Here is a 12,855-nt window from a genome sequence, read left to right on the forward strand (position 1 = left end):
AATAGGATAACAAAATAATTTGGTTTAGATTACCTTAAGGTATAATATCATTATGCGGGTGTATTATAATTTGGGTTCTATAAAATTTTTCACCTGCACGTTTTCTTTTTTTCTTAATTGCGTAACAGCAGCGTAACGGATAAATATTATTATTACCGTTACATTGTATACGAACGTTTTCGTGCATGATTTTCGCATTAGGTAACTAATGTGTATTGGTATTATTGTTTTCGCATTATAAACTGAGCACTGATCTTTTTTTCCCCGAGACTAGAACCAGACTACAATGATGTGAACCGCATAAAAATAAATACCAAGGTTATCCGTGACAAAATTGACAATTATTGTTCTCTCTCTCCTTTTTTTTTTCTTATTAATGGTCGAGATGAAGTCACAGGTTTCCATTTGAGACGTGACAATTCGTATTATTTGGCGACTGAAACCGTTGTCTAGGTGAATTTATGTATTGTAAAGAATTTCGTTCAACCAAAAACTCAAATGTAGCTATGGCCTCGGCAATGTCAAATATTAATTAAACGTCGAGTGCGATGAAAAAAAAAAACTGTTAAAGTTGACAGAAAAAGCACGATCGAAAAAAAAAAATGTAAATATGTTTATTTATGCAATTTATTTTGTACACATAATTAAAACGTATGTGGTGCGGTGTTGGTTTATGTTATGAATAGGTAATTTAATATTATATTTCCTTATTTTACAAAAATATCTTAAATTATACTATTATTCGTCACACTTAAAAAGAAGAAAATATTTCTTAAAAAAATATTGTTTACTTCACAGTTTACACCTATTACGATGTTTCACTATACATGTTTATATTATTGTAATATGTTCTTGTTATTATTTGTTTTAAAAATATAATTATTACAATGAACCGTTTTACATTTTCATCTGTTTTAATTTATTCCCATGTAAACACTAATTTAATTAATTCCCATATAAATTAAATATTATTATATTTAAATATGTATTATTGTGTAATTCTGATTAAAAACTAATTTAACATCTCTATAGCTACTAGTTTTTAAATACAAATTTTATGGGAATAATAATAAAAATATATATAATGATGACATAAAAATAAAGTATGCTGAAGAGCTAATCCGATCGTGTAGGCTTCCGAATAAGGCTTTGGTGACTTGTACAAGGTATGATCTGACCGAAAACAAGTAGCTAAATTAATACAGAAATTTATTACAAATTAATGTGTCATAGTGGATCGCAATAAAAGCCAGTATAATATTAAATTCGAACCACCCAAAATTATAAATCTCGGTGGGTCAATTATTCTGATTTAAAATTTAATATTTATCTTTAAATTTACACCTATATAAATGTATAATTGCATACATTAAATATTCAATAAGATATTCGAAAAAATCTTATTATAATGTATTTTATTAATATTTTTATAGTTGTGCTATTTATTTTACTTGAATTTATTCAAAGTAAAATTGTTAAGCATTTCTAAATTTCTAGAATAAAAACACTAACATATATTTAAAAATAGTGTATATAGTAAGCTAAAAAGCAATGATAATGTAGTGTTAGTAGTTCAGTACCGAATAATGAAAGTATATATTCAAATAATACTGAAAACCAAAATTCCTATTTGGAACATATTAATAGTCATTTTTACATGGGTAAATCAACTGTAAATTATAAGTATCATGTAGTGTTCATATGTTCATTAAAAAAAATTTAAATCGTACATTATAGTATAAATGTATTAAAGAAATATATTTCATATCATATTAACCATGTCTATGTAGTATAATTGTAATCATTTTAATATTTTGAGTTTTATTTTTTTTTGTATAGCTTATATTCGTGAAAAAATATAAAAGCATAACAGATTTAATGTGACAAAAGTAAAATGAAATTAGAAATTAGTATTAACTACACAAATAAGTCGATATGGAATTTAATATTTTTTGGATTTAACGTACATAATATTAATTTATACTTATAAGCCATAAATCGTATATTATTATTATCTAATACCTATGTATAGTTTATTTAATTGACTTATGAATATATAATATAGTATAATAATATAATATATATAGTGTTTAATATTTCTAATATTGAAATAAAAATTTTCTTTATATTTTTTAGTAAAATTATATTTATTAAAAATATTTTTTTTGTTATTTATTTAAAATATTTTTTTAAAAAAAGGAAAACATTTAAAATACTAAAGCTGACTACAAAAATGTTTTAAAATTATGTTCTCAGGTATGAAAAAATAAGATATAAGTATATTTTTTAATAAGTAATATAATTAAAATCACTATCAAAAATTAAAATAATTGTTTATCATTACTTTAGTAATAAAATATATAATTTTACAGTACATGATTTATATTGATATGTATCATTATGAAAATGAGAGAAAATTAAATAATTATTGTTCTATTAATTATATATATCTCACTTAAAACAATATACTAAATGTTTTAAAATAAATTTATCTGAAGAGGAGCATTCAAAATAAAAAAAACTATATTAGGTAATTAATTGATATTTATACAAAGCTACTTTGGAATACCGCATGGTAACAGAACGTCTTTACTTAGTTATTTATTTTTAAACGTTTTTTGAATTAAATAAATAAACTTAGTAAACTGTTGTACATTTATTTCTATAAATTAAGTGTACATTTTTAGCATATTAAAATTGAATAGAGTTTATTTTTGAGACTTACTTTGTTAAAGAAGATTGTTTCGAACGTCACTTATCCAGTGGAAAATAACTGTTCGAAAATATTTATAAGAAATAAAATTCAAATTTACATATAAATATTTCTATATTCGTAAACTTTACACACGCGATTTTACTATTTTATTTTTCATACGAACACGAGAACCGGTCTATCCGCTGGTACAGTTCACGGCACACTGTTTCTCCACGCTATGGTGTACACCGGCACCGACACCGACACCGACAACATAATCGTATGGCAGCACCCACTATTATTATTATTGTTTTTTTCCCCGACCGTTTCGTGTGCTTACTTATTAGGATTATAACGTCATTTTAATTTCATCGATTGGTCTCTATGTAGACAGTAGGTAGGCACTAACTTTTTGTAATACATATTAAACAATGGCCCGTGCGCGTTGATTTAAAAATCAATAAATATAAAAACTACGTTTCAGAATTAAAAAATATAATCGTGTACACGAAACATTCAAACGAACGGGTAATTTGTACCGTTTAATATAAAAGCGGACGTAATATATATATATATATATATATATATATATATACATTTTTCGTGAACGCATACGCGTTTTATTATTATTTCACACGTCCGGTGAATAAGATTATGCAATTGTATTTATTATTGTAAAAAATGTGTACACCTTTTACATACACTTGACATTGACCGACCTAGTTTGGTAGGTCAGTATTAAGTGGCATCTACGGTTACCAAAGCTCCGCACGAAACTGCGTTTAGCGCACCTAATCGACATTGGACCTTCTGGAGGAACCAATGAATGGACTCCTAATTTTATATGCCTACTGTTCACATTTTTATACCGTTTTAAATTCGAAAAAGGAAAATTGATAATGACGAAAGTGCGATTTCGGTTATAATTGATTGACTCTTCTCATTTTGATGAATTCCGGCTATTCCGTGGCTACATGACGTAGCCCACCAGAGACTCAAATAGGGAAGAATTTTTGGGCTTTGAGTCCACGAAAAATTGTTGATGGCTTTCTTAAAAATCAACGAAAAAAATAATTTAAAACGATACCGTAAAAAGTGACAAATTAAATAATTTTGTTTTATTTTTCCTGCGGTACATTATGTTGCTCACCAAAGATTTACGTTTACATATTTTTTCCAGTTGTCTGTGTTCGTAACTCAACAATAATCCGCATTTGGATTCTATCTTAGTATAGCCTCTCCCCCCCCCCCCCCGGAATTCGAACGTGATTTGCACCTGTGTCGCCCAACACAACAACAGCACGACGTTATCGTTGGCGATATATAACGATACGTACGATGATCATCACCGTCACGTTCATTTACCAACAACTACCCGACCTGGTAACCTTTGTGTATTGATCTAATACACGTATAGAAATAAGGTAAATTACGAACGGGTAGTCGTTAAGTCGAAGAGTTTTGTGCTGACGTCTATAGCAAGAATCAGAACAGCGACCACGTTAATGATATCGTCACGGCATATTGTAATCAAGTGGAGACCGCCATACACATACTAATACGTAAATGAACTCGATCCACGAAGAGAATTTCGATTCGGCGCGTGTGTACAGGACACAACGATACGTGCCGTAAACATTGGGACAGGTCTAGTGATTTCCGTTATTATGGCATACATTATAAAATTTGATTTGGGTGCCGTTCGCGATATTGTCATCACATATCACACGACGTGAACCGGTGGTCGTCGACCGTGCAGTTTCTCGGCTTTCTTTCGGACCGGAACGGGTTATCTTCACGGTTGGAGGTCAGAGTTAAAACGGGTCGTCAATCGGACGGTAAACTTCTTCGGCGACGGCCGTTTAACCTTCAAAATGGCGCCCGTACGCGCACGTACAGGTGGGCGACGACGCGTGTGTGTGCACCCGTGTGCGTGTGTGTTCACGTATGTTTGAGAATGTGTGTCCGTTCGGTTGCGCGCGTGTACGTCCATCCGTATTGCATGGGTTATAAACAAAACGCAGGAGTTTTTGTAGGTCAGTCGGAAGCGCACGGGGAAACTGGTTTCGGACGTACGCGCGCGCGCGCTTATCATTGTCCGCAGTCAGCTGATCGACGAAAAGTGTTACACCGTTCACAAAACCGTATGCACGTTCGGGTCTTGTGCATAATATTGGAAATCATTATATATATATTTTTTTTCACTCCTTCGCCCCGAGCTCGAGTGCACGCGCGGTACGCACAACATCCTGTTTCCATTCGTTTCGGAAGTTTACGACGGTCGCGACCGTAAGAAACCATTCCCCGATCTAGTGGTTTTTTTAAATTTTTTCACTATAATATATATCTTACGTAATCGTTGCTACTTACCATTTGTAAATGGGTCCTTGGTTTCCTGTTCACGTCCGGCAACCGATGATTGCCTGAAAATCCGTAAAAGCGACACTTAATAATATTATACGTAATATGACATATGGATTTTGGGGATTTCCGTACATTTAGCCTCGTAAAACCGAACGCTATAAAGAAACCTAACGCAGTGCCAAGCATTAAGTCGGAACCGTTGATCACTGCATTAGTTTGATATTTATTTCTTACCTCATCGAATTCGTATATTTATATATATATATATATATATATATATGTTTGAGTTCCTCGACCCTATCCCCGTATGATTTTCTAAACTCAAAAACCAATTTTTTTTTTTAAATATGTTTTTACCAAGCAAAAGTAATAAAATCGTTTTACAAGATGGTTTAAATAGTTTTACCCGAGTTTTATTCATACTCGAAATGAGTGTAGTGTGAGCTCTATTATAAATTATAATGTCTGTACGTAATGTAATTTTATCAATACGAAAAGAAATTAAATTAATAGTGCATTAAGCGAGCTATAATTTTCCGGTATTAAACAATTAAAAAAAAAAAAAAATTACTCATATCTACATAATAATTGAATATAATCAGTTGATTAAAAAATATAATGTTTCAAATCGTTGCAAATCGGTTTAAACGTTTTAAGGAAAGAAAAATGATATGTATATATATTGAAACAATTTCCTTGTAATTGTATTATACATGATTATATATTTATAGATTATTGTAAATCGTATATGTTGGACATGTATGGTGCAGTAGTAAGCCACGTTTACCAATCGGCACTGCGGTTAAGCTGCTTGTCCAAATATAGGATGGGTGAACACTCGGGATTTTATGCCCCCACAAGCAAACCACGAGTACCAAAATGCCCAAAACACTAAACGTAATCCTAACCGATACATCTGTTTCAGCCGTTTCACACCCAATGGCCTAAGCTTCAGCGGGTTGATTAAGTATATTTTTGCAAATAAATAAGGATTTATGTGTAATGTAAAAATCGCAATGAACGTTAATATTTGATTAAACCAACTTCTTATACTATAATTTTTTTAACGGTACAACATGGATTTATTTTTAATTCCTTTTGTGGTATTATAAAATAATAGATTATGCTATTACTTATAAAGATGGTTACTAATTGTACTACGTTCATTACACTATATTATACTATATTATACCATAGTGATTAGAAATTAATAAGATATGAATATTTTAATTCGAATTTATGTAATTATCCTGACGAATTCCATTCTATTAACATCAAATGTAGGTACTCACAAATAGTTTCTACGAGATCCGAAAGCAGAACACCGTCGGCCAAGTCTGATTGTAAATCTTTAATATTCCTTTTCGATTTAGCTTTATCCAAGTAATGATTTGCCCAATCTGTGTACACCTGAGATGAGTAAATTATTATAGTTAATCTAATAATGAATATAATACAGCGATGTATGGTGTATGCAGTGGCGTGACAAAGGACTTTATTTGTTGCACATGCTTCAATTTAAAAAGGTGATGGGTGTCCCCGGTCTGGGAAATTTAATGTTTTTGAGCTGTGAAAGGGATTTCAAAGTTGATTTTAAAGAAACAATAATGAAACTTGGAAGATCATTATTCTACTTTTTATAACATAAACAAATTTTTTTTTTATGATACAGGTACGAGTATCCAATAGATGTTTGCAATGAAAGATTTATTATACAATTATTTTTTATCGTTCGCATTAGGTATGCCTCAGCATTTTAATTGGGTGAAAAGGATGCTTACAACATTTTAGCAAAAGCCTTAATTATGAAGATCGTTTTAGTATTTTGGGCCATAAATAATGAAAGTTTTCATAGTAATTAATGTCTAAATGAGATCGTTAATCGTTACCCGGGAAACACTGCTGTTCTCAGACACTTTACCCGTAAATACTAAATTTCACTATAATATCCAACTGAAAGTTTCAAAAGTAACTAACAGCATTATAATTAAAAGGAATGATAGAAATGGTAATAATAATAATAATTAAACATTTTCAAATTTATAAAAATATAAAATATATCGATATCGTGTTGCGGTTGTTTCCATCATAATGTAAATAACAAAGTCGAGATAATTAGGAGATAATTGTAACTGCTCAAAATAATAAGTGAAATTAACAATAATTTATTTTAATGGACAAATTATTTTAAGCATACACTTAAAACACGTGTTTTATAAAGTGAGCTACAATGTATTTATGTAGATTTAGTAGGCTAATGTCCGATTATTTCAGGCGCTCATTGCTAATTAAATCGATTAGAACATTCATCAGGCACTGGATAAATTAATCAACGTATAAAATAGATTTTGAAATTAAAGCACACTGTTTTATTTTATTTTTATTAATCCCTTAATATTTAAATCTAATATTTTCACTCAATGATAGTCGATCACTCAATTTTCGATATTTAAATAGCAAATTAAGTATAAGATTTTAACTGATTTTTATCGTATATTTTTTCTAAAATGTTAAATTACATATAGTAAAAATTCGTTAAATATAATTACTGAATGAATATAATTACACGAATGTTTATCGATTTAAAAATTTAATTTTAAAGTAATTTCACTTATAAACACTACATTTTTTAACGTTGAGATTTTGATAAATTATTTTATTTTACCCTCCAGTTTAAGTCAATTAAATCTGAAACTAAATATGCAGGAGCATTTTGTCCAATAATTTCGTATAAAATATCACCTCGGACAAAATTACTTTGTAATTATTTTTTTTTTTTTAACATAATTTGATCATCCTCATACAATAATTACTTTAATTATTTGTGCATATTGTTGTTGATGATTCTGCACATTGTTATCATTTCGGACTCCCGTCCGGGATACCCTGATGCATCCCGACATTGGTTATAACGGTTTTCTTTGACGAGCTCATTCAACTAAAATTGATAAAACACAATACATAGAAAATTAATTAATTTCGTTTATGTAAATATATGTAATTATAAATTATTTTTCTTCAAATAAATAAATAAAAATGTTACTGAAAATAAATCTTTAAAATCCATAATTCAAGTAATTCATCGTATATTTGGATATAAAATTTTTAATATAACACACAATGGTTCTAAATATTAACTATTGATCTTTATATGTTAAACATTTTTATTACTTGCTTTCGACTACACATATAAATAGTAACATTAATAGTTTGTAAAAAATAGTCTAATTATGTAACTGAAATTCTAAATAAATCATTTAAGCTAAAATCCTTATATCTAAAAAAACAATTTCACCACAAAAAGGGTACGTACATTAAACTATTAAAATTAATAGAATCCTAAAATAGACAAGTTTTATGAATCTTTAAAATCAAAGGTAGATCTTATTGAAATCGTATGAGTACTATATCCAGACGTGTTACTGTTTAAAAATATAACATAGCCAGCATGTGCGTATCTGCGTATGTCTTACCGAAAAGTAATGTATTTTTTTTTATTTTAGTTTGTTTTTTATGGACCGTATCCAAGTGATCTCCATTAGATTGTTGGCCATTAGGTGACTGGAGTGAGTATTCCTGAAACAAAATAAACAAACATAAAATAAGTCATACAAAGTAAAGTTTACATTTAAAAATATATAGTAGAACACTAAATAATAATTATTCTTGATTTTGTAAAATATACATCGTAAAGTATAGAATATGTTAGGTACTAAATATGGTTCAAGAAGTTGTTCCGTCCAAATGCGCTAGTATGTTAACGCTAACTAATATTTAATGCTATCATAACAGTATTATACATCTGTAATTGTAGAATATACAACAATACTAATAATATAGTTATAGTATTACAGAAGAGTAATTAATAATAATTACTAGACGTGTTACCCTGCTGCGATATGAAAATTCCGGAAAGTTTATTATTATGCTAATGAAGGTCTAAAGGAGATCAGCATCTTTTTAGCGTTGAAAAATAAAAATCTTTATTCGAGCAAAAATGTTTAGAACTACGGTATAAAAGTAGTCATCTACTATACTATGTTTTATGATTACAGAGATCGTATGAATTTTCGTAAAATTCAGCCCGCTTACGAATAAAATCGAACTCCCACGTACTCATTATATGATAAAATAATACGTTGACTATGTTATTATAGTCACATCATTATTATATCTGTTTCTGTTCGTGATTTACGCATATTTACGATGATGTATACAATTTGATTTTCTTACTATCTGACTACTATTTGGACTCTACGTTTTGTTTGTACTCGTATATTATTGAACATTGATAAAATATAAAATTATTAAATATTATATTAAACGATCATTATCATTTTGAATACAGAGTGTAAATGATTAGCGAGCACACGAAATAATATTAATGTTTTATGGTTTTTATTTTTCTATGTTATTATACGTGGTGCACGAAATATTTGAATACGAAAAACAACTTACTATATATTATTAGAATTTTAGAGTGTTAATACTGTGGCAATGCTATCATTTTCTCATTCATACACACGTACATATAGCAACCCTATTTGTATCCTAGCATTTTGCACGGTAAACTTAATAATTCCCCTTGCGCATACATACAAGACCCTTTTTGTTGACAGGAAAGTGAAGGCCACGCGAAAAAGTATGTATGTGTATATACTTGTGTGTGTGTGTGTGTGTGTGTATAATACATTTATATATATACCTTTTCTTTCTGTGAAGCCAAGGAAAGTTTACTCTTATCCGTAATATTTCTGAGACCGAGGGAGCACTGTAATCTGCGGGGCCCCCGAAACGGACAGAAGATGAGGCGAGAGTAGGCGGAGAATTGCATTACAAATCGACTGAGTCGTTTCTCGTGTGCAGTGTGTAGTAAGGTTTTAAGAAACGCCTGGAGGTCTTGCCAGTATAAAGCTAAGAAACTTTTTATTTTTCACGTTCAAAGGTCGCTTTTACGACCTCAGCAAAATCACCGGATTTTCTTATTAGTTTTTTTTCTTCGGCCTAATCTAACGCACTCGGAGTCTGTGCTTTTAATCAATTTGGACAAGTTTTTTTTCTCCGTTCCACAGGGGCCTAGGAGGGGGGCAAAATGTAACAACAGTGAATTATATAGTTTTACAACAAATAATATTTCACGGTTATTTTCTTCACGTCTCGCCGATTTGCATTTTCCCTGTTTTTACTCGGTCTCCGAAACCATAAAGAAAAGAACATTATGCGAAAGGATCCATGAAAAATAAATTACACGGGAATAATGGCACCGTAAAGAGCCGACGGTTGTGGCATTTATAAAAAGGCTTTGCAAACAGTATCTATAACATGTACCAGCTACGAACTATTTCAAATAAATTATTGCTCTTCTCTAATCTCGTATTGTGAACACAAAGGTAAAGTGAAAATGTCATTAGAAAATGTTATTTTTCGAATCAAAATGTATTATTTTCCACATAAACATACTAAAAATATTATATTCGAATAAACAGTGACACCTTTAATGCGTCCGTTTTTTTTTATTTTATTTTCTTGCACTCACTAATTCAATATTTGCATGATGACTTAACGCATTGAGTAGTTTGATGTGTGTTGACACGCTATCGGTTAATCCAACCTCAACAAGTACACACTGCAGCTACAAAGCAAGTTAATATTTAATTACTATTTAATATAAATACGTATTATGGGTTTAGAAGTGTGTTGTACATCGCAAGATTTTACACGTTTCAAATATGATGAACTTAACTGTATTGCACGTTACGTAAATTGTGATTTAGGGTTAGGTGTAAAAAAATAAAATTTAACGATAATTTTTTTTTAAAAAGGAAAAATTTGCTGAATCTTCATTAACTTATTATAAAAGTTTTAAATTTTTTACTGTTTACCGTATCTTATAATGTATTTTTGGATATCATGGCATATTTAAAAATTATAAATATTCATTATTTAAAAAAAATAAAATATTTTTTCAAAAGTTATTAATACACGTACTGCAATAGTATCATGTACATTACAAATCATTTAATATTAAAATGTTATTGACTAAGTTAACAGAAGGCTGTTTATTTAGTATTATTGATTATTTATACCTCAGAGGAGATAAGGCTTGTAAACATAAAACATTATTTAAACGTGTGAAATAACTTTTGCTCTAAACTAGTTATTTATTTATTTATTTCCACAAAAGCTGTACGCATTTTATATATGGTTATATTTTATTCGTCATATACATAAATTGCATATAAGAATAAACGTATATATGTATAAACATAAATACGTACACATATATATATATAATATTGATCCAAAAGGAGACACGTGTTGCGAATAAAACTAATACACATGAGACTGTCGGTAAACGTAGAATAGCAAATATCGAAAAACGTAAGTTTTAAAGTTTATTCAGTGAATACGCGTAAGGAACTTTTACCGAACTTCACTGTATGTACTACAATAACATATGACATGCCCATTAATAAGAATTAATCGCCACTAACACGCTAAAACATAAGATTGGTTTTACTAGAAAAGCTTTTTGGGATTTTAAGGTATTTTCCCGAATTTATGGGGGGGGGGGGGGGGGGGTATAAATTTTGGTCAGACATTCGTACATATTGGGTAGAAGTGGAAAATGTGGAAAATCGAGTTTTCCGAGCAAAAACGGTCTGCACTAGTAGTTTATTTATTGGACGGTCGAGTTTCTCCCGGGAGAATTAAGTTTTCCAAGGCCCGCTCCCGGCTGATTTAAAAGCACCTGGATGAAGTAGTCCTTTACACACAACACTTGCTAACAGTGTACCTTTCGCGCTTGAACGAAACCAAGCAGCAGCAAAGTTTTCCGAGCATGTCCAATTATAACTCGTTGATCTGAATTATAGCCCCTCTTCTCCTTATTCGGGACAGTAATAATCGGTTATGATCAAATGCGGATCATATTAAGTGAAGTAAAATATCGAAATTACACTTTTCAATAAAAATTCATCATATTCTTTTCATTCCTTTATAATAATTTCATCGATACATTAAAATAGTAAAACATAGTAAAAATTGTGTCAATAAAAAATGTGAATATATTAATATTGAGTGATGAGTCGTAACGAATATATTAAACATATTTTACAATTATTATTAATCAATAAATTGAATATGGAAATAAATGTGAGGTAAACGCGTTTTGATGAACACGGGTTTCAAAACTGCAAAACGTCATATTAATAAATAATTAATGAAGATTTTCTTACCCATTTATCATTCCTTTTTATTCACCGGATGCAAAGTGATCAGGGTACTTTCAATGGTATAAAACAAAGTCAACGATCATAATAAATTATACAACATATTAAAATGAAAAATAATAACTTGCAAGTTCGAACGGTATTGAAAATTGATAAAGTTGGAGCTTCACAAAATTATATTTTCGTAAAAGATTCTGTAACACACTATATAATTTTCAGATTGTACTAAACGTTCGTATACGTTAATATTAAATAATAACAAATAAGTATAAATATATTTTATTGCATTTACTTATTATTTTTGATAATTAACAACTACAGTTCGAATTTTACTGAAATAATTGTACAAATGTATTTGTAAAAGCCAATAAAGCAAAATATAGAGACAAAATATGTTTTTGATTATACACGTGAAAATATGATAAAATTATTGGTTCAAGGACTGTAGTAATAAAGGAATACATTTAATAAATAAATTAAGAAATACAAATAATATTAGGAGTATAGTGATATTATTTATATTCGAATAATATTGATATATATTTAGAGAGAAGAGTTTCTAGA

The 12,855-nt window shown here is 29.5% G+C and overlaps 1 protein-coding gene across 7 annotated transcripts in view; it reads right to left on the reverse strand.

Moving 5' to 3' along the window:
• Positions 1-12,855, reverse strand: part of LOC112680347 (protein sickie) — a 91,815-nt gene that overhangs the window by 61,764 nt on the left and 17,196 nt on the right. For 6 of the 7 annotated variants that reach the window (XM_025550415.1, XM_025550417.1, XM_025550414.1 and 3 more), the window contains exons 2-5: positions 8,533-8,635; positions 7,873-7,997; positions 6,352-6,469; positions 5,066-5,118 (exon numbers count right to left, since the gene is read on the reverse strand). In XM_025550415.1, the coding sequence (XP_025406200.1) occupies positions 5,066-5,118; positions 6,352-6,469; positions 7,873-7,962 (261 nt within the window). In that variant the 5' untranslated portion in view covers positions 7,963-7,997; positions 8,533-8,635. Of the gene's footprint in view, positions 1-5,065; positions 5,119-6,351; positions 6,470-7,872; positions 7,998-8,532; positions 8,636-12,855 lie in introns of those variants that run through there. The other variant, XM_025550412.1, reaches the window with a different exon arrangement.

Source organism: Sipha flava, unplaced genomic scaffold (assembly GCF_003268045.1).
Source record: "Sipha flava isolate LNK unplaced genomic scaffold, YSA_version1 176_pilon_pilon, whole genome shotgun sequence".
In the NCBI taxonomy this organism is placed as follows: domain Eukaryota; kingdom Metazoa; phylum Arthropoda; class Insecta; order Hemiptera; family Aphididae; genus Sipha; species Sipha flava.